At 36.8% G+C, this 23,377-nt stretch overlaps 1 protein-coding gene across 4 annotated transcripts in view; it reads left to right on the top strand.

Moving 5' to 3' along the window:
- The first annotated feature begins 6,096 nt into the window (after positions 1–6,096).
- PCDH18 (protocadherin 18) overlaps positions 6,097–23,377 on the top strand; it is a 61,353-nt gene continuing 44,072 nt past the window's right edge. The window contains exons 1-4 of one of the 4 annotated variants that reach the window (XM_036927115.2): positions 6,098–9,067; positions 9,779–9,867; positions 9,959–10,122; positions 17,433–17,566. In XM_036927115.2, coding sequence (XP_036783010.1) covers positions 6,584–9,067; positions 9,779–9,867; positions 9,959–10,122; positions 17,433–17,443 — 2,748 coding nt within the window. In that variant the 5' untranslated portion in view covers positions 6,098–6,583 and the 3' untranslated portion in view covers positions 17,444–17,566. Of the gene's footprint in view, positions 9,068–9,778; positions 9,868–9,958; positions 10,123–17,432; positions 20,458–23,377 lie in introns of those variants that run through there. The other 3 variants (XM_036926987.2, XM_036927047.2, XM_057502616.1) reach the window with 3 other exon arrangements.

Here is a 23,377-nt window from a genome sequence, read left to right as displayed (position 1 = left end):
TAATAGTAATTTTTGTACATAATTGATGGTACTATTCAGTAGACATTTAAGCTTAACATATATAGATTAAAACTTTTCAAAAAGTTTTAATATAATCTATATATCCTAAAAGAGCATTGATTTGATTTGCCTTAAGTGTGGGATCATGCTTCTAAGTCATATTAGTTCTTTATGTTTTTTATCTTACATTTTTATCTTAAGTATGAAATTTACATTTTTATCTTAAGTATGAAATTTATTTACAGTGGAATGCTTCCAGTTGGGTAAAGAATGATTGGATAAATCAGACATTTATTAGGAGTATCCAGAAGTATGTGAAATAGATTTTAACATGAACACAACAGATTTAAGCATTTACAATGAACTTTTTGTCACAACTCAATTTCTTTTCTTAATCCTGAACTAGAAGTAGTTAAAGACAAATGAAAAGTGTACCTAAGATATGCTCTCCTACACCAATGAAAGATGAAGGAATATTGGCATAAAGAAAGTATAAGGTAAATCTGTCATTTATATATACCTGACAGATTCAAAACAACCAGAGATTCCTAAGCATATACACATGTATAAACACACATATACGCAATGACATTGACGATATTTTTGCTTTCAGAAATAGCTCTTCAAAAAGAATTAGATCTCTTTTTCTTAGAAGTATTTCCTTCCCAAATGGACACTGTATTGCCTATGTAGATGAGGACAGGGTAGTAACTGGAATAGAACATTGGATTAAGAGGGAACTTAATTTTGCTTCTCTTTCTTGATTTAACCAAATAGAGAGGTTTTTTTTCTTTTATATCACTTCTATTTACAATCTTGAATAAATGATTTCTAAGCCCTGACACCTTCTATGGTAATCTTCACCACGTGCCAATTGTCTGAACTCCCTGGGGGAATAAAATCTCACAGCACATAGGCTGTGAGTACCATTATGTTAAGATTCCTACCACTTCAAACAATAGATAACTCTTCATAACAATGTCTCAAACTTTAATGTGCATAGGAATTAGCCCAAGATCTTAATAAAATGCAGAATCTGTTTGAGTAGGTCTGTGGTGCTGCTTGAGATTCTGCATTTCTAACAAACTTCTGGATAATGCCCGTGCTCCTGCCCTATGGACCATACACTGTGTAGCGATGTTTTAAACTAAGAACTGAGACTCAACTCACTTGGTGGATGGGAGATGAGCCTTTAAGTCCCTCAAATCTCTTCAGTAGCAACTTTAAGAACATAATTCATACACTTAGTTTCCTACCTCTGGGATACTGCCCTGAAGAGAGGAAATTTAAGAGACTCTACAATAGTTCAGATGATTAATCCTAAAATCAACCTTATTGCCATGTATATTTAACTTTGTGATCTGGTCTCAAATTTTGGGTAGGCTCCTAATATGTATCCATCTTCAGAATGCTGGATCTTGCTGTCTTGCTCTCTCTGTTTAAATTCTAATTTCAAAACTGCCTGACTTGGAAGGTCTGAAGTCCTAGAATGAACATCCCCTCAACCTGCATGTCTTGTGTCTGGACCCAGCTAATTGCCTGTCACCAGACCCTAAGTCTCTCACTGGAACTTGGTGTGCTACCTGTGGCAGGATATCCCAAACACTGACTATCCACGCAGATGAAACTGACCTAGCACCTGCCAGGGCATTTCATGGACTCCAATGCTTCCTGATCCTCCCACTGCTGCAGCTTCCTGGGACCTGCACAGCTATACCTCCAGCGGTGGGGCCTTCCCGTGGGCATTTCTCCCATGAAATTTCTACTAAAGTCTGTGTCTATTCTACAAGTCTGAGGACAGTTTAGGATCCATTGTCATTTCCCAACGCTTGATCTTATGTTGATAACTTTGTTCCAAGATAAAGAGTTCATATTGTTCAGTGATTTTTCATTATTATATTCTTGAATAGATTACTAAATGGAATACGGGGAGGACAACGTGAAGAGATGTAATAAGACTGATAAAAGTACTTTTTAAATGAAAATCTTATTTGACAAGTTTTATCTTTCCTTGTCATTACCAAGATATCATATCAAATTACATCCTTTTGTCTTCCCAGTATAGTATGACATGATAAAAAAACAAAAGAAAACAAAACAGAACTTTATCTCTTACTATTTGAGAACAGGCAAATACTAGATGTGTATCCTACAAAATATAAAAGATAATTAAGCCCCTGGTAGGTTTCTTTTAACTGTATTATTTTATATATTTCTATGGTTTAGGGTCTAGAGGCATACTTAGATATATTTGATAGATCTTTTGGAATTTCCTTCAGAGAACCAGTAAATTTTCAAGATCATCATAGATCAGTACTATTAGTTTTGTTGATTTTTTTAAAGGTGAAGTTCATAAATCATAAATGGAGAGAGTTTGCATGTATCCAGGATAAAATTTTTTCAATGGATGTTAGGAAGGAAACAGGCACACAAAGACTGAGTAAAGGAAACTCACCTTTGTTGTATATTCACTCTGGGCCAGCCCCTGTGGAAAGCCCCAGTTATTTAATGCTTACAAGAATTATTTATAGTAAGTTATTATTATTCTCAGAGGATTAAACACACTCAGAGAAGGTGTATAATTTGTTCAGGATTACATAGCTACCAGTGGGTCGTACCTGCATTCATACTTGTACTGGGCTCATCTAAAAAGTCAAGCTTTTTATCTTAAGCAGTTCCAGAGCACTGAGATTCCTTAATGGTACACAGTTTAGTCTAGTAAAACTTTTGCTCTGATCTAATTTCCCTTGATATATAATAGAGTAATTATTGAGACTTGTTACAGACATATGGTGTCAAGGAGGACCATGGGCTCCTCCTGTAAGGCATTTCACAGCAAATGCTATGAGGAAAGATTGAAATGTTATGTCACTCTACAAGAAGATTGTGAGAGGCCATATTGTTATTTTGATGATGGGAAAGGTATGATACATTGAGATGGGAGTGAATATTTACTCATCTACTCATTTTTTTGCATTTCATATGATGTAATAAAATATAAATTAATAACTATAAATATTAAACAAATTCCACATCTCCTTATAAGAAATTATAGTGACTTTAATTTTGGATTCCAGTACCAAAAAAGATGCTGTTCTTCATGTCATGAAGAGACATTTAGGTCAGTTTACAACTGAGTGCTACATTCCCCTTCCTCTCCAATAAAAAGGAAAATATTAAAGACTTAGAATTAGAAAGCTTCATTTTACTTAAAACAAAAGTAATCAAAACACAAGGAATAATAGAAGTCTTTTTAGAGGTGACAGGATATATTGCAAATGTAGCTACTATCTTTTCTCTAAGTTTAGCAATTCTTAGCCAGCTTAAGCTGATCTGGGAAAAGGAACTTTGTGGATCAAATATGCACACCATGAAGGAAGTAGCTAAGATTCTCCTCCAGAAGCTTAGAAGAAATTTCTTTTCCTGCTTCACATCACTCACAATGCCACAGTACTCAAGAGGTGAAGCCAACTCCTTTCTTTGTCAACATAGGCTGCCATATCTAAGGTAGATAGACTTGAGGGAACATTCGGTCAATTCTTCCTCACTGGATAGCTGAGAAGTTGTTTTAGAGGGCCTACCATGTCTTCATGGCTTTGTGATATTCCAAAAGGAGGACGAAGTTTAATCAAATCACTAACTGAAGACAATTAATTGAAGTTTATCAGTTTTTGTCCACCTACAAACAAACCCATTCACAAACAGTAGATGATCTAGGAGAGAGGTTTGTTTGTTGGTTGGTTTTTTCCTTTTCAGACCCACCAAATAAGGACATTTGTGAATTGCTGAAACTAATCAAAAGTGCAAAGGAAAGATTTTTTATTCTGTACTTTTTGAAAACAAGTTTGAAATGCAGAGTAGTGCATACTAAGAAGAAATCAAAAGCTCAATACTGTCAAGTACATATAGTTTCTCAGAGAGAGATCGGCAAGCTGAAAATCAAATGGTATTTGTTGAGGATGGCATTCTAAGCGAAAAAAGCCTTTGTCTATGAAAGGATTCCATGTTCTCTAAAGATTCTCTCTCTCTTTAAAGAAACACACTCTTGAAGTATAGATTAATTTACAACCTATTTAAAATATTTCAATAAGTTCATTTTAAGCTCTTTTTCACAATGATTTATTCTGTTCAAACCCACTGTCAGAAATAAAGATTTTTTTGTTTTTGGTTATTTCTACCTTTTAAGCATTAGGGGAAAATGTCCTCTACTTGAAGGCAATCAAGTCTATTGCTCTTGGAGATTTTGGGGGCTAGACTTATCAAATCCACAGAGAACTCTCTTAGAACTAATGAAATTAGATTACTTTTGAATTCTCACCCCAACTTTGAATAGTCACTAATTCCTTTCTTTGCTCTTTTAGTGTTTGCAAAGGGGTTCACTAAAGCCTGAATTGATATAATTATTGGCTCAGATTGTGAGAGATCTAGGCCAGATGGCTATGGGTCTCTAAAGTCCCAGTTGGTAGTGGTAGTTTCCCTAGTTTGCCTCTAGGGTTTGGGGATCAGCAATTTGAAAGGGCTACAAACTTGTAAAACAGTATTATTCATGGGGGCAGAATGTTCATCAGCGTGACCCAGTACTAAACACATTCATTATAGGCATTTCTATTCTGCACAATTTGCCACACAGCACTGGTTTCTGGAGGGGGAGAAAAAGACAATGGCTTATAAAATGCTTTTGAATGTCTAAAAAGAAGGAGAGTTCACGCTGAGACTCCTCTGCTTTCTGTTTTGGGAAAAACCGTCTTAGTGACTTTTTAGCTGAGCTCTGCTGAGAGTAAGCAAAGTGGAAAAATAAGAAAATTACTTTTTTTTATATGTTTCTGGGGGGCAAAATAGAGAGTAGGAGAAAAATAAATGGAAAAAGTGACAGATTATGTGAAACAGTAAACATGCAAGTGGATGAAGACAGCTGAGGAATAATGCAAGAGGCACCAAAATTAAAAAAAAGCAGCAGTAGAGCCAGGATGATAAACTTAAAAGGAATTGCACAGCAGAAAGAACATCATAAATAATCATATTTTCAAGTAAGAATACCATAGCAGTTTCTGTGACCTGGATAGAGCACAAGCCTCCCATGATATTTCTTAGCATTTTGATGCACAAGAAATGCAATTTTCAGCTCAGGCATTTTTTTTCTTCAGTGTAAACAAGCTTTGGGTTTTTAAAATCCATATCTGAAAAGTGTTTTCATAAATAATACATACATTATAAAAATTTGACTTGTCAACTATTGAGTCCATGTCCCACCAGTATTCATTGTGAACACTTACCATGTATATATATAGTACCTTTTGGAAGAGCTTAGCATACTAAAGCATGAAATGTCTTTTACTCAGGGCAAATAGGATTTTTTTTGAAGTACAGGACAAAGAAATATAGCGGGTTTTGCCCAAACTCAAATAAATAAGTGGTGTAATGTATTAACTATATTGCAAATTAGTTTCAAATCCTAAGCTGTTATTTTAAATCTTGCTAATTAAGAGAAATCAGGAATGGAAAATAGCCCTTTTCTTATCTTCAAAGAGATGAAAGTAAAACAGAAAATGAAACCTCTACTTGTTCTGTTCTTTATAAGAGAGCCTCAAGAAATGCTGCGTGTGCTCACAGGAAAAAGACCCAAGTATTTACCGAGGGGGAGGGGGCAGAGGAGGACTGAGTAGCATAATGAGAAGCAGTTTTCAAATTTTATTAAATTCCCCCACCAACAAAATACACTTAGAGGTATTTTAAGTTAAACCGGTACTTAAAGACTATGAAAAGCAAGATGATTACATGTTTGTGGAAGAAGAAAGAGCAATTAAGAAAAACAGCGCAATTTAAAATGCCATATAAACAAAGGCGACCAGAAGTTGATTTAAAGTTTTTCTTCTGTAATTTGTCTCCCCTTTGTCGTGGCACGCTCAGAGAAAGTGAATGCAGTCAGTTGAGAGGGAGGGGGAGCAAGGAGGACGTAGGAGAAGCAGCCAGGGAGCAGCGCCGTCCGCCTTCTCCAGCCCCGCCCGCCCCGCTCCGCGCCCCCCGCTCCGCGCTCCCGCCCCCACCCGAGTCCGCCCTAGGTTCAGGGACTCCATCAGCTTTTGATTTGGAAGTGCGCTGATTGGCTGGAAGCGATTCAACACACGCCGGGCTGGAGAGCTTTGTCTGAGTTGAAGTGAAGTTGTACAGATTTTAGACTGGAGTCAGCAATCACGGGTGTTTAGTCTGCAGCCGAGCAGAGAAAGGGAGAAGGAATCGCTCAGAAAGATCTACTGCAGCCTCGACTCTGCCGGCACCCTGCAATAGATGGATTTCGACTCCACAAGGCGGAAAACGCGGAGGTGACACCCTTCTGCCTGCACAGAGAGGACACACAGCCAAACATATGCAAGGATCGGACTCCATGCCCATTGTGTCTGGAAGTCGTGACACGGTGTGTATAAAACAAAAGTTTGCGAGCTGTTAATTGCTGTGCTGTATTATTAGGAGGCGCTTTCAAGTTTCCAGTACCAAATGTAGCTTAGTTTTAAGTTGCCAAAGGAAGTTGAGGGAATTGCTTTGCTGTTTTAACTGGCTCTGTGAGAGGAATCTCATGAACTGACCGATGTACCAAATGAATGCTAAAATGCACTTTAGATTTGTGTTTGCACTCCTGATGGTATCTTTCAACTGTGCTGTACTGGGCAAGAATTTGAAATACAAAATTTATGAGGAGCAGAGGGTTGGATCAGTAATTGCAAGACTATCAGAGGATGTGGCTGATGTTTTAGTTACGCTACCTAATCCTACTGTTCGTTTTCGAGCCATGCAAAGGGGAAATTCTCCTCTACTGGCAGTAAATGAGGATAATGGGGAAATCAGCATAGGGGCTAAAATTGACCGTGAACAACTATGCCAGAAAAACTTGAACTGTTCTATAGAGTTTGATGTGATCACTCTACCCACTGAGCAGCTGCAGCTTTTCCATATCGAAGTTGAAGTGCTGGATATTAATGACAATTCTCCCCAGTTTTCAAGATCCGTCATACCTATTGAGATATCTGAGAGTGCAGCAGTTGGGACTCGTATCCCCCTGGACAGTGCATCTGATCCAGATGTTGGGGAAAATTCCCTCCACACATACTCTCTCTCTGCCAATGATTTCTTTAATATCGAGGTTAGGACCAGAACTGATGGAGCCAAGTATGCAGAACTCATAGTGGTCAGAGAGCTGGATCGGGAGCTGCAGTCAAGCTATGAGCTTCAGCTCACCGCCTCAGACATGGGGGTGCCTCAGAGGTCTGGCTCATCCGTACTAAAGATAAGCATTTCAGACTCCAATGACAACAGCCCTGCTTTCGAGCAGCAGTCTTACCTAATACAACTCTTAGAAAACTCCCCCGTTGGCACTTTGCTCCTAGATCTGAATGCCACTGATCCAGATGAGGGCGCTAATGGGAAGATTGTATATTCCTTCAGCAGTCATGTGTCTCCCAAAATTATAGAGACTTTTAAAATTGATTCAGAGAGAGGACATTTGACTCTTTTCAAGCAAGTGGATTACGAAATCACCAAATCCTATGAGATTGATGTGCAGGCTCAAGATTTGGGTCCGAATTCAATCCCAGCTCATTGCAAAATCATAATTAAGGTCGTGGATGTTAATGACAATAAACCTGAAATTAACATAAACCTCATGTCCCCTGGAAAAGAAGAGATATCTTATATTTTTGAAGGGGATCCCATTGACACATTTGTTGCTTTGGTTGGGGTTCAGGACAAGGACTCTGGGCTGAATGGAGAAATAGTATGTAAGCTTCATGGACATGGTCACTTTAAACTTCAGAAGACTTATGAGAACAATTATTTAATCCTGACGAATGCCACACTGGACAGAGAAAGGAGATCTGAATACAGTTTGACTGTCATCGCTGAGGACAAGGGGACACCCAGTCTCTCTACAGTAAAGCATTTTACTGTTCAAATCAATGATATAAATGACAATCCCCCCCACTTCCAGAGAAGTCGATATGAATTTGCAATCTCAGAAAATAACTCACCGGGGGCATATATCACCACTGTTACAGCCACAGATCCTGATCTTGGAGAAAATGGACAAGTTACATACACCATTTTGGAGAGTTTTATCTTGGGAAGTTCCATAACTACGTATGTAACCATTGACCCATCTAACGGAGCTATCTATGCCCTCAGAATCTTTGATTATGAAGAAGTGAGTCAGATCACTTTTGTGGTTGAAGCAAGAGATGGGGGAAGTCCAAAGCAACTTGTAAGCAATACCACAGTTGTGCTCACCATCATTGATGAAAACGATAACGTTCCTGTGGTTATAGGGCCTGCATTGCGCAATAATACCGCAGAAATCTCCATCCCCAAAGGGGCTGAAAGTGGCTTTCATGTCACAAGAATACGGGCAATTGACAGAGACTCTGGTGTCAATGCTGAACTCAGCTGCTCCATAGTGGCAGGTAATGAGGGGAATATCTTTTTAATTGATCCAAGATCATGTGACATCCATACCAATGTGAGCATGGAATCTGTTTCCTACACAGAACGGGAGCTCACAGTTATCATCCAGGATAAAGGCAATCCTCAGCTGCATACCAAAGTGCTTCTGAAGTGTGTGATCTTTGAATATGCAGAGTTGGTGACAAGTACAGCAATGACCTCAGTAAGCCAGGCATCTCTGGATGTCTCCATGATTATAATTATTTCCTTAGGAGCGATTTGTGCAGTCCTGTTGGTTATTATGGTACTGTTTGCAACGAGGTGTAACCGAGAAAAGAAAGACACGCGATCCTACAACTGCAGGGTCGCAGAATCAACTTACCAGCACCACCCAAAAAGGCCATCCAGGCAGATTCACAAAGGGGACATTACATTGGTGCCAACCGTGAATGGCACTCTGCCCATCAGATCTCATCACAGATCATCTCCATCTTCATCTCCTACCTTAGAAAGAGGGCAGATGGGCAGCCGGCAGAGTCACGACAGTCACCAGTCCCTCAACAGTTTGGTGACAATCTCATCGAACCATGTGCCAGAGAATTTCGCATTAGAACTCACCCATGCCACTCCTGCTGTTGAGGTAAGATCGTACTTTCTGCCTCAGTTCACTGACAAAGTCACCGTTAGTGTTCAGAAGTTGTGTAGGTGTTAGTTCCTAAATGTTTCCATGAAGAAGTAACAACACTAACAGTATTCAAATACTAGAATACAAGTTACAGTGTGTGTATGTAGCAAGTATACACACCTTAGCACACTGTTTTCAGTTTTGTTTTAAAAACTTGCATGTACTATGTATAATGCTGAAAAATAAATGTGAGGCTTGCAAAGGACTAATTAGAATTTCCTTACTTCTTAGATTAAGATACTGAAAGCCAAAAATAAAGGGGCTTGCTTTATTTTCATAGTTGTTTCTACTGAAAAATCAAAAACTGAAGCACCCCATATCACATCTCTATGCCTATTATATTTGTTCAATTTCTGAACATTTTCTGACATTATATTAAGTACATGTATTAGAGTGTTGTCTTTTACAGCAATTACCACTTTTTAAAATAACCATCACTTTAAACTGTAGTATAACAAAGACAATCAATCTGTTATTTACGGAGGCATGCTTTTTCAAAGAGGTGTTGTAGGTTGTATTACAGGTCATTTCCATCTGTCAGGGCTATGCTCAGTTGTATGTGGTGGCTGGCTGCATCGTCTGCCACAGGCCAGCATATGTGAATCTTTAGAACCTGTGAGTATTTCAGGTTTGTTTCCTGGAATCAGTTCTGTCTCTGGTTTCCAGCAGGTCTCCCAGCTTCTTTCGATGCTTCACCAGGGGCAGTATCAGCCAAGGCCGAGTTTTAGAGGAAACAAATACTCCAGGAGCTATAGGTATGAATTATCCTCGGGTTACCTATTAATAGTCTCAAATAATATGAATGCTGAAGACTAAATCTATACTTTCCCTGATTTATCTTTCTAGATATGCCCTTCAAGACATGGACAAGTTTAGCTTAAAAGATAGTGGCCGTGGTGACAGTGAAGCAGGAGATAGTGACTATGATTTGGGGCGAGATTCTCCAATAGACAGGCTGCTGGGTGAAGGATTCAGTGACTTGTTTCTAACAGATGGAAGAATTCCAGCAGGTAAGAGATTAGTGATAGATAAATCCTTGTTTTCAGATTTACTATACCAGTAAAGTGAACAATTTTGCCCATGCTTATATTCTTCTTTGTCCTTTGCATAAAAGTATCTGTAATCTGTGCACTACTGGCACTGAAAGTAAACTGAAACTCTAAAAAAAGTATTTTCTTGAAAGTCAGATAAAGCAGTTTGGTGAAAATGGAATAAGTAGAGACTCTAGCAGGACAAGAAGGAAGGAGTGGGGGGAGGAGGATGGAAAACCACACCACTCCCGTCTTCTCTTTACTTCATCCAGTACTGCCATAGGACACTTTTGAGCAACTCCTTATAAAATTACTGGGTGGTTGTGTTTTTCCAGACAGGCTGTGTGGGTGCATAGTGGTGAACTGGACTATAATTTGGAGGACACATTTCCTGAGTTGGGAATCAACTCACAGAATCAGAGATTAAAATATGCTAGGAAATGACACACTTTAATGACTAAAAATAGGAGAAAGACTGCATCTTTGTAGGTAGTAAGCACAGAAGAATATTTTTTGCCACCTTTCACTTATTGTCTCCACTATAGTAGAAGAGGAACAGGAGTCTAAGAGGGGAGTTCATAAGCCCACAGTTAGATGATGAAGATCCTGGTAAGTTATGAGTTGCATGTCCCTGAGTCCACTCCCTCCAATTGCTCAGCAGAAACTCTCTGAACCAACTGAATAAATACTGACTGCCTCATTGCAGCAACCCTGTTAGTCTTTCCTAGACTAACATAAGGCCAACTATTAGGAACACGTGAATGTTCCTTTGGCTACTTACCTTTCTAAATTCTGCTGAATGTTAATCAAATGACCACCATTTGATAAATGAAAAGTAGCAGAACCAAATTATATTAATTGAGTTTCGTCAAATATCTATTTTGTAATTACAGGTAAGTAAGAGAGTTGTAGTTACAGATAAATGGGCATGAGGGGCCTTCAGAAAGCCACAGAAATTCAGTTGAAGTTCATAAATAAAAATTCTAGCTCTTTCAAGTCATGGTAGTAGTGGTGGCCATTTTCCAGTGGTGTTAGTATTAGTTATAGTGGACACACTACTAGTTACCAGCAGTGTCCAACACCGGGAGCACTGGGAGTCATACCCACACTGCCTTTACCAACATGTTGACATAGGAATTATTAGTGGTGTTGGTAGTAATAGTAGTGTTCATATTTTTTTAGGTTTGAAAACTGAAGCTTATAAGGGTTAAACAATGTGTCAGAATCAGGTAATATGTACATGGTATAAGTGATTTGAACCAGTCCCCATACTCTTAAATACTAACCTATCTAGAGTAATATAAAGTCACTTTTTAAAAATAGGTTGAGTGCATTTGTTCTTACAGTCTAAAGTCTTACTCACCTCTATGAAACTAGTAAATACTGCTGGGTTAATTGTTATTACATCCTACCATTTCTGGCAGGATGAATGCATAGAATAGAAATGACTTATAGTGGCATTAAGGCTACAAGGTACATGAGAGCTGATATTTGCAGTTATCCATGATGGTTTTGTTTCAGTTTAATTCATTTAAAGAGAAATTTCTGAAAATCTAGTGGAAAATATATGACCTTATGCAACTTGTTCAAAGAATCAATTTTATTATTCTTACACATGAAGTGAAAGAGCTGGTTGAATTACTATGATTCTGTGATACTGACAGAATTCTAGTTTTGAATAATGTGATTTTCCAAAGAGTATTATTTCATAAAACAGAAAAGTAGCATAATGGGCATAATATTAATATTTTATTATGTAAGTTATTTTTAAATTATATGAAGTCTATTCATTGACTTTTAAAGTGTTCAGCATAGTTAAAAGGAGAGTAACTAGCCCTACTTAGATAACTTGGCCATTTCTATACCTAAGTGGTACCTTAAGTCTTTTTTAATTCTGAAGTTTTATAATTCTAATAGCTAATCATGGAGGAACTTTTTTTTAAATGTCAACACCTCTTTCAATCTTTCCTGTATTTTCAAAGTTAGCAACACCAGATATGTTCATGTCAGGAGAGTTATCTAATGCTGGAATTTAAAAAAGTAAAATAAAAATAGATGTTAAAAGATAAAGACATTGGGGATACAATAGAAAGATATAAAGTCTATGTAATAGGGAGTCTTGTTTAGTGAGTGACTTTAGGCTCCTTCTGAGTCACATTTCTTTTCAAAGTTGGAGGCTTACTTTTATATTATCATTAATGACAGCATTTAATGTATAGACAGCCCTTTAAAAAACAACTCCATGTTTACACAATCATACTTAATCCAGGTGCGTGGTTGGAGAGCCATGTTGCTGGCGTATGGAGTCCTTTTGCATCGGATGGTATCACAGTAGATACATTTCTGCTTTGCAGACTACTTACTTGCGTGCTGTGTATGCTGGAAAGTATTCTGGAGGCAGAGAGCACCAGGATATCACCAATGCTCCATAAAATATTTTAACCTTTACTCATGTTTGGCTAGTATAGAAAGAAATGTACATATTAAGTATCTATACAGAGATAACTGTCTTTAAATCATGACTATCACTGTGGTGATACTTCACCCATTTTCTGGTTCATTATTCATTCTGGCAGCTTCTGCCTGCACATGAGAGTATAAAACTTGTGCTTTGTAAACTTGTATTCCCAGGAAATAACCCAAATTTAAAAAAATGTAAGTCCACATCTGAATGTCATTAACAGCAATCAGTACAGTTTTCAAAAGCATGGATATTTTTAGGCCTTAAGTGTCTTATTCCAACTATTTTTCTGCATCAGACTGTGATCAAATATAGATTATGTTATGTTGCATTGCCTGCCAACAGGGTCATTTCTGGTCATTCATTCTATTAATTCCCACAGAAATATTCCGCACTCTGAGCAGTAAAATCGGCCTGCATTTTTGTCTGTTAGCTCATGTTTGTCAACATACTTTATTCCTTATTCATCTTTGAACTATAGTACTACATGTATTCCTGTAAAATCTTTTTCCCAACATACTCTCTGCTCCAGGATGACTTACAAAGGCTTTAGATTTTGTTTTACTTTTTAATATCTTTTTCATTATTCTTAATATTTTAAGATTTTTAATACTTCTTCTTGACTGAGCTCATTGCATTTTTTCATCCATCTGTCATTTGTGATTACTTAATTGAAACATTCCTCTTTAATTCCATGTTCTCTCCATTCTCACGGCTGGTACTCTCATTCTGGCTTCTCTTCCATGTCTGGTTTATCAACCAGCATACAAACTGATGATATTCAGTCTCCAGCAGCTCCTCCCTTTGTTAATCTTTCTTTAATGCAGCTTGAACAACTTTTTCAGAACACTGTAATTTACATTTTTTTTGGATTCAAAATCAAAAACTGACTTTTGTTGCCCCATATCACCTCATTAAATCACTTATCTTGGCATTCAAAGCCAATGAAATCCACTACTAGATTATTAAAACTCTTTTTTTTTTGTATCTTTTGCAATAAGCAGAGCCATCTCTTCACAAAACATACTAATTCTTTCCTCCTGTGGCCTCTCTGCTTGAAACCCTGGCTTATCCTCATTTTGTCTATCTAAATCCTGTTTGTCTCTTAAAATCTATTTCAAGTTTCTTTTTCTTTAACTACTTTAGCCTCCACCTCCACTGGTTCTTCTTTTCTTGACTCACCCTCAGCATCATATAGTTTGGTACTTTAGGCATTTAGGGACTCATTTGCTACACTTGACTCAACTAGATTTGAATCCATTTGAGGGCAAGCCATAGCACTTCATGTATGGAAGGCTCTTAATAGATAGCTGATGGATTGCCCAATAACTGATGCTTGATACAAGTTAGGCATACGGTTTTCTTTTTATACCTGATACTTGTTCCTGCCCTCCCTGGAAGGTGTAGCATGGTGACAAAATTGATAGTGATTGAGTGGGAAAGAAGTTCTCTGTTTCCCTTTTGTCCTCCCCTCCCCAGAGGAAATTTAAGCACCTAGCAGAGCTTTCAAGGAATGACAGAAATATTAGCCACTTGCACCACTTGCCAGCAAGTTTTCATTCATTGGATGTGGTGTGGATCCTCTGTGGCACTGAATTACGTAAGCGTGGAGAATGTTTTCAAATAATAAAGTCTTCAGGGAAACAGTTGAAAGTATCAATAAAACTGAGAAATGCCCTCTTCTGCACCACGGTTCTTCCATCCCTATTATTTTTGCCATCTTTCTCCTCATTAGTCTTTCTTCATCCATTTTTCATCTTTTCTGAATATTTCACTTTGTGTTAGTATTTTATTATTAAAGCCTCATTTATTTATGGTAAAGATGTAAAATAGCATTACCTCCTTAAAATACCTATGACCAAAAATAATTTGAACATAGACTATGATTTTAATCACCCCTAGATTGTATTTTTGGGTAAATGTTCTTTGTATTCAGGTCTCCAGAAAATTGATCATGTTCAGATGCCTGAGAAGTTTATGTATTGTGTTTCTTTTTATTCTCCTCTGTTATTAAACATTAAAACAAAACAAAGCCAATCGAATAATCAATCAAATAATCATGTCCTTCACACAGAGTTTAAAGACCAGATGACAAATTAAAGATACCATGAGGTCTGTTCCTCTTCCTTCTAACAGGATGTAAGCAAGACAACAGTGGCAGGGCTCCTTTCCATTTCAGAGACTTAGGGAAAAAAATTCATTACCACTTTGATAGTTATTTCACTGCTGAGAAAACCTCACTGCAATTAAGGTATTCCAGTTACTGTCAACTCCTTTTGGTTTTGTCCACATTAAGTGATGAATAACAATAGTTGGTGAACATTTCCAAGTAGTAGTAATGCATGAAATCAGCATGTCTAAACCTGATTTTATTCTTAAATCATACTTCTTTATTTAAATTTAGCTTTTCTTCACAGCAAAATTACACAAAGATTCTCAATGCTTGCCCTCTTTCCCTTATCCCACAGAGATTCTCAGAGAATCACTCTTTCTCACTCGCACAACTTGTTCTCACTTTTGTTCCTCAAATTATCCCCTTCTCTATTAAGAACTGAGGTCCAGAATTGGTGAGGTATAAGAACCAAATTATCTCAAGATTTAAGCCCTGAAGAACAGAGACTTCCACCTTTTATTAATGAAGTCCTTTACTTCTCCTTTTTTGAAAGGAAGTATTTATTCTTTACTTTTTTTTGGTGCATATACCTTTTCTAAAATTTTATTTTATTGTATAGGAACACCTAAACATAAGCTCTCCACCCTTAAATATTTCACTGTATGGCACAGTATTGTAACTGTGTTATTCAACATGGTATAACAGATCTCTAGAGCTTATTCAGCTTGCTTAACTGAAAGTCTATGCCCATTGATTAGTAATTCCCCATTTTCCCCTTTCCCTGCAGCTCCTATCAATCTGAACCCCACTGCTGGATTCTATGAACTTGGCCATTTTAGATACCTCCCGTACATCGAGTCATGCAATATTTGTCCTTCTGTGACTAGCTTATTTCACTAAGCGTAATGTCCTTAAGGTTCATCCATGTTGTTACATACTGTGAAATTTCCTTCTTTTGAAAGGTTGAATAGTATTCCATTGGTTATATGTACCACTTTTTCTTCATCCATTCATCTGGCAGTGTACATTCATATTGTTTTCATATTTTGGCTATTGTGAATAGTGCTGCAGTGAACAGGGGAGTCCTAATAAGTCTTTGAAATGGTGATTTTAATTCTTTTGGATAAATACCCAGAAGTGGGATTGCCTAATAATATTGTGTTTCTATTTTTAATTTTTTGAGGAATCTCCATAGTGTTTTATACAGTAGCTGTACCATCTTGCATTCCCAACAGCAGTGTACAAAGTTCCCAATTAATCCACATCCTTGTCAACACTTGTTATTTTTGTTTATTTACTTTTTTATTACAGCCATTCTATCAGGTTTGAGGTGGTATCTCATTGAGGTTTTGATTTGCATTTCCCTGATGATTAGAAAATATGTAGTCAGTGCTTATTTTATGCAGACACTTTACCCCAGTAATGGGGATAGACCAATCAACATGACAGAAAACTTGCTTCCCCTGACAAGGAATTTGTCATTGTTCAAGAGTCAGTCTTTTTAGCAACAATTTGGGAGGAAGAGGAATCATTCTGAAGTAGTCAGATCTCTAGAATTAGCTCTGCATATGTAGGTATGCTGATTTCAATCCAGTTACCATTCAAATCTAAGATACTATTTTGCATTTTATGCATTCTGTTTTTTGCTCTAAAACTAAATCATGCTATTGAAGAAACCTAATTGTCACAGAAAGAGATGGATAATTTGTGGAGTATATTTTACATCTTCACATTTCCTGTTTGTTATGTAGTTCAGTTATTCTATTTGCCACATTTAGAGATTTTTCTCCTCTTTATTTTTCTGCTTTTCTCATATCAGCGGCTGTTTTCTTTGAGTGTGGCCACTTGCATTCCATAGAGCATCATAACAACTGAAAGAACTAACCAATGGATTTTTCATATTCTTCATGTTTTGATGACTTTTCCATCTCTTTGAATTTCAAACCTTTCAAAGAAGACTTCTTAATAGAGTAACAACAGCTGTCTGGTAGTTGAGGATACTTGGCATTGCTATTTGAAGTAACAAGTCAACAAATATTAAGAGAGATTAATAGGTATTCTTGATGCTGCCTTTAAAAGGAAGTAGGCCAGATAGACCTCCAGGTCTAGAAAGTTACTCCAAGGTATTCCTCAAGGATTATCTGGTGGCATTTTAAAATTAAGGATTTCACCTTAAAGCTCTGATTCCTTTTTAGGATTTATGTTCAGCAAATATTTCACAACCTACATCTTAGCTCTTTCCCATTCATTCTCATTTATAAGTTATCAATCCATTTTTCCATTACTTGAGTAGCAGAAGTGATATTCCTCTTAGATAATCCCACCAACCAACAATATACTCCACAAATTATCCATCTCTTTCTGTGACAATTAGGTTTCTTCAATAGCATGATTTAGTTTTAGAGCAAAAAACAGAATGCATAAAATGCAAAATAGTATCTTAGATTTGAATGGTAACTGGATTGAAAGAGAAATATATGAGTCGTACATAACCTTCCTTTCCTTATTTGATAAACAAGAAAAAAATCTTTAGACCAGGTCCATGTAACTAGCGGTCAAATTACAGCCATAATTATAGTCTATCTAGTGCGTAAAATAAGGGGTTAGTGTTACGGTAGTAGTTTGAAACTGTCATTCTATATTTGGAATAAAATTACACGTTGCCCTCATTTCCCATCCTGCTAAGTATAATGACAATCCCCCGTTCTCCTCGAGCGCAGCGATGAGGCTCTGCACGGAGGAGTGCAGGGTCCTGGGACACTCCGACCAGTGCTGGATGCCACCGCTGGCGTCGCCATCCTCTGATTACCGGAGTAACATGTTCATTCCCGGGGAGGAATTCCCAGCCCAGCCGCAGCAGCAGCGTGTGCACCCGAGCCTTGAGGATGACGCCCAGCCTGCGGATTCTGGGGAGAAGAAGAAGAGCTTTTCCACTTTTGGCAAGGACTCCCCAAACAACGAGGACGCTGCGGATCCCAGCACGTCGTCCCTGCTCTCGGAGATGAGCAGCGTGTTCCAGCGCCTCCTGCCCGCTTCCCTGGACGCCTACCCCGAGTGCGGCGAGGCGGACCGGTACAACTCCCTGGAGCGCCGGAAGGCGCCTCTGCCCGCCAAGACCGTGGGCTACCCGCAGGGGGTGGCGGCCTGGGCAGCCAGCACCTATTTTCAGAATCCCACCAACAACTCTGGGCCCCCAATTGTAACTCACTCCAGTGTGCAGCCTTCTTCCAAATGGCTGCCGGCCATGGAGGAGATCCCCGAAAATTACGAAGAAGATGATTTTGATAATGTGCTCAACCACCTCAACGACGGGAAACATGAACTCATGGATGCCAGTGAGCTGGTGGCTGAGATCAACAAACTGCTTCAAGATGTGCGCCAGAGCTAGGAGATTTTTAACAAAGCATTTTTGTTTCCGTGTATATGGAAACAGGGAACAGAGAAATCCCTGAGAAGAACTGGCCTTGCCAAATAGTTACATTTATCATAAATGTGTCTGTGTATATTGAATATTAAATACTGTATTTTCGTATGTACACAATGCAAGTGTGATTATTTTAATCTGTATTTTAAAAATACATTTGTACCTTATATTTATGTGTAATTTAACAGACAAATTTTATTTTTTTACTCCCATGACAAACATGTCTTTCCTGATCATATAGAAACTAGCCACTATTCAAATATATTATTGAACCACCAACTACAAAAGCACTGTGTAGATTAGTTATATTGGGGAAGAAAATGTTATGCTGTAGGGACAACACCATTAAAATATTACACAATTCTTAGTTCCATTAAGTGATCCACCTTCACCTTCCTTTTTCAATACTGTTTCAAAATGAAGCATCAATAAAAATGTTAATTTTATTATTATTATTATTGTTATTATTTTTACTGCTCCCTACTAGTTCTAATTGTTCAATTCTCACAGCAAAATAGAAACATAAGGAGACATTTTATTTCAGTACTGGAAAGTATCTTTCACAATGATGAAAATAGGACTAGAGTTAATGTTTCCTGACTCCCAGGCTCCTACTATTCCAGGGCATCACACTGACCTGTTCTTGAGGATATTGTCTACTAATAATCAAGGGAAACAATAAATTTCATTCCATCCTTGTAACAGGAGAAGTGCTCCAGGGAAATGGAATCTGTCCTATAAATGGATAACAGATTGTATTCTAACAGTGTAGAGTATAAATGGGCAAAGACAGTTATGTCAGTGCCCTCCAAGGGTAGAAAATATAATTGATTTATTCTGAAACCATTCTATTTGCATCATCCCCTCTCCTCTCACAATACTTGAACATTTTTATCCTTTGTGATGTGTTTTACTATGACTATTCACTTTTAGCTTTGTCTCCAGTGCATGCTGTTATATTTTGGGTTTATTTTTAGTATAAGAACATTTATGAAATTACATTTTGTGTTATTGCAATTCTGTTTTATTTCTTGTGTGACAAATGACAAATTCTTTAATTATTGTGCTGTTATCTCTCTGTGTGGAATGCTTTGGTAAAGGAGATCATTATTATAACTGTTCTCTTTTATGACCAAGCTTCTATTGATGTTATTATTTCTATGAATACACTATCTTGACTGTACTCTCCAGAAAATTTTACTGTCAATGAAAATAAAAGGAAAATTAAAGTAAAGCTAAAGAACTGTACATAAGTCAGAATCCTGTTCCTACATATATGTTCAAAAGCATTGCATAAAGCATATGCTCCAGAAGAGGGTAATTCAGGGTTGGGTCTCAGGTGATAAAGAGGGAACATTCAGCTAGCTCAGCAAACAAAAACAGAATGGAAAGGAATGAATTTGAGATCTGTAAAGGAAATGAAAGTAGTCTACCATATTCCCAGTAGATTAAAGAATTTAAATACATTTAAAGTGTAAAGAAGAAAGAACAATCAAACAGTAAGTGCTTGAACATTTTTCAAATTAAAAAAAATATATCTTAGAACATTTTGTATTAAGTTGTATTAAAAAAAAGTACCCTTACAATGTTTCCAAGAGGTGAAAGTATCCTCCTTGGCTTACTACTAAGGAATTGAAATACTAGGAAAGTTAAATAATCTAAATATTGGCTAAACTTAGATATTTTAATTCTCAAATGGGTACCACATCAAATAGATCTATTATGTGTTTCAAACGCACATTTTCCTTTGTAGGAGGGATTGCAGTTACAAGTGAAATTTCAGTTTATTTTTCAGTAGGTTACACACACAAATGCTAACCACATTTAAAATACTTTTTCAAGTTCACTTCCTTTCAGTACATACTATCATTAAAAAAAAAAGGCTTTCATAACTTCACTATTCTTAATTTAAAGCACCAACAATAACTTAGGAAGCAAAGCTGGAAATCGATGTTTGAATAATGTGTAGTAAATAAAATGCAATATTATATTAAATACAAAACTTCTGCATATTGGCCATACAGTAAGGATTCCGTGTCTTAAGCTCCTTGCTTCATCAACATACTCCACTTCTTACTGTTTTCCAAGACCACAGCATGCAAAATTTTTGCTTTTCATTCCTGTTCCTTTCACAGATAGTATTATTTCAGTGAAAGCTGGAATGTCTGGTCCTACCATAGCAGTCTAACCTCTCATGAAGTCTGTATTTCTTCTTCCTTGATACCATGTCCCTGTTCAGTTTGAAACAACCAAGAAGCACTTCAGTCAGAGACCCCTTTCTCCAGTCATTATTTCAAATCCCTTTGTGCTCATTCAGTTTCTTTACAGTGAATATCATCTTTTAAAGTAATCTCCTTCCAAAATGTAATTCAACACTAAATCTGTAGCTTATCAAATCTTCCTTTTAAATGCTTGTTTATAGGATAATTAGAATTGTCTTTCTTTAAATTCTTGCAAGTTATTAACATTGTTCTTCGTTTATCATTTATTTCTTGGTATTATTTTGTAGACGGGGCTTATAGCTTTGTGAATCATTTAAATCCTTGCTCCTCTGGTCACACAGATATCACATTTACCACTTAACAATAGATGACTATTAAGGCAAAAGATGGGTAAGTACCTCTCTTATTGGAGTCACTGAAGAAGTCCCATCTGTGAAAATCAGCTTAGCTTAATTGTTTCACTCTTTTAACTAATGTCAAAAATACTCAAAATTGAGTGTGATTTATTGACACATTAAAATTCAAAGAACTGTGTATCTTAAAATTTAGTTTTATGAGTGAAAAATGTATTGCCTGACCTAGCAACTTTCAGTCTTGCAGGAACTCATCCAAGACAGTTCAGGCAATGTGCCAACCTATTGAAAAAGTTTGATGTTTCCATTCTAATTCTATATGGCTTGATAATATATCATCACAGTACCAAAGATTAGGAATACTCTGAACTCTGAAAGGCAATAAACATTGCTATATAAAATTAAATTCAAACCATATAAAAGTCTAAGATTTATGCTGTTTTATAAAGAATAAAAACAATGAAGGTTTTCAAAAGAACCAGCACATTGACTTCCTTAATTGCATGTTAAATATGTAAAACAAAGCTATCTTAACATTTGTTAACTGTTTTCTATGTTTTGAAAGTTTGAGATGCCTTACTGATTATAATCATTTTTAATATATTAGATGACTTTGAGAATAATAGAGAAGATTCTACATGGTTATACAAAGTTTTAATTTAATAAGTAAGGTTATTTGGGCCACTGAATAGCCATCTTATTCAGTGTAATTCCTAGAACAAAGAGTAAGTCACTTTTTTGAAATAACTGAATGCTATATCTAAAGTTTGACATTGCAATTGAAAAAACTTTATTGCCCAAATTGTGATTCATTCTTCATCTGTGTGACTGGAGTCATAGTTAAGTATGTACACATTGTATACTAGAAATAATAAGACCTTTAAAGTAATCTAAACCAAAAAATTGTTTAATAGGTAGACCCTGTATTATAAATCTGAAAATGATAGTATGTATTTTTCATTAGTTTGCATTTTGTATTATATGTTAGCTTCTACAACTTGTGGTGGTGTTAAAAGAATTTTATGGGGAGCTGGTATTGCAAAACTTGCTACTGAAATTTACATACTTCCTGACTTTTAGCATTGCAGTAATATCCTACCCTGGCACTTTAAAATAATAGAGCTCTATTTCCTTTTATGGCTTCTCCAAGTTGCTCCTAATTCTTGTTTACTTTTTCAGATTTTATCTTTTCAATTTATTTATTTTATGGTATTCCTCCTTGATAATTTATCCTAGTGTCCACATTTTATAGTGTTCTTCTCCAAATTTTTGCATGTATATAGTTCTTTCTACAACTATCTTGATTTTATCAATTCTTTCCATGTTTTTTCTTTGTTATTGATATAACAGATCATATTTTTGAGATATGAAACTAATACCTTTTCATTCTCACTGAACCTTTTTCCTATGATTCACTAGTCTAGTGGAAGGGTAAATTTATACAATTAAGAACAAGAGGTCATTTCTTTTGTTCCGTGTTTTAAATTAAATGCTTTAGAGTGCCTGGGGAGATACCAGTTACTTGACTTATTCAGGGGAGGAAATTAATTTTTTCTAAATGTAAAACACTTCCCTTTATGCATTAGGTTGACCTACAAAAGATGAGCTTTGAATTTTACTATAAGCCATGGTTAAGTGCAAAAAAAATGAATGTTAAGTAAAAAAGTAAGAAAGGTCCATTGCCACACAGAAAAGAAAGATAACTTAGACAATTGTTGAGGGTATAAAGCCCTAGAGATAAATAAACTGAAAAGGGCAAAATATCAGATATCAGTGTTTTATTTCCACCCCAAGTGATCTTAAGAAGAAGTTGTAGAATAAAGTGATGCTTTAAGGGAAGATGTTTCTCTTTCCCCTGACCCTCCCTGCACAGGGGTGCAGACACAGAAGGAAGTGGTGCCAAGGTGTGTGTGCTTCTGGGATAGCATCTTTCCCCTTTTAATTTCTTTTGTGTGGCCTGGAGGAGATTCAGACTCTCTTCCTTGCCCAAATCCAAGAGGGGCTTATATTAACTGTACAATATTTCAAAGAACCTATGTCTAAATGAAGTAAAACGTTCTAAAAGCCTCAGGTACATTCTTGTTTTATTAAAAGGTACATTCTGTAGCTTAAAAGAACTAACCAAAAAAATTCGAGACAGAGGAAGCATAGACTTTCCCTTTGGAAGTAGACCTTTGTGTTAGGTTTTAGATTCCAAATAACTTACACAACTTCCAGTAACTCTTGTTACATTAACTTTAACGTACCCAAAAAATGTAATTAAGAACATTTCATGAATTTTAACAAGAAAAATATTTGCCAGTCTCTGTCTTGTGATTGGGATCTCTGCTGTGAACTCATGCCTGGAGGCTGTCAGTGTGGACTCACCAACTCCCTCTACAGAGTCTCGGCCATCACTCAGAGTGCGAGGCAGTGAGTGCCTGAGAAGACAACTGATAATGAGCCAAGTGTCATCGTAGGAAAAACCTCCAAAGGACCACCCACCAACTGACTCCATCTTCACTGCTTTTCTCTCTTCCCTGTCTCCTCAGTTTCTTCTTAGGTGACATGAATAGAGGGACAACAAATAGATCATTCTTTTACTCAACAAATATTTATTGTGCATTGTTCTAGGTGTTTGAGATACACTGATGAATAGAACAGACGAAAAAATAGATGAAG

Source organism: Manis pentadactyla, chromosome 5 (genome assembly GCF_030020395.1).
Source record: "Manis pentadactyla isolate mManPen7 chromosome 5, mManPen7.hap1, whole genome shotgun sequence".
Classification (NCBI taxonomy): Eukaryota; Metazoa; Chordata; class Mammalia; order Pholidota; family Manidae; genus Manis; species Manis pentadactyla.
The sequence above is the reverse complement of the archived record's forward strand: the minus strand, read 5'-3'. Positions and strand labels throughout refer to the sequence as shown.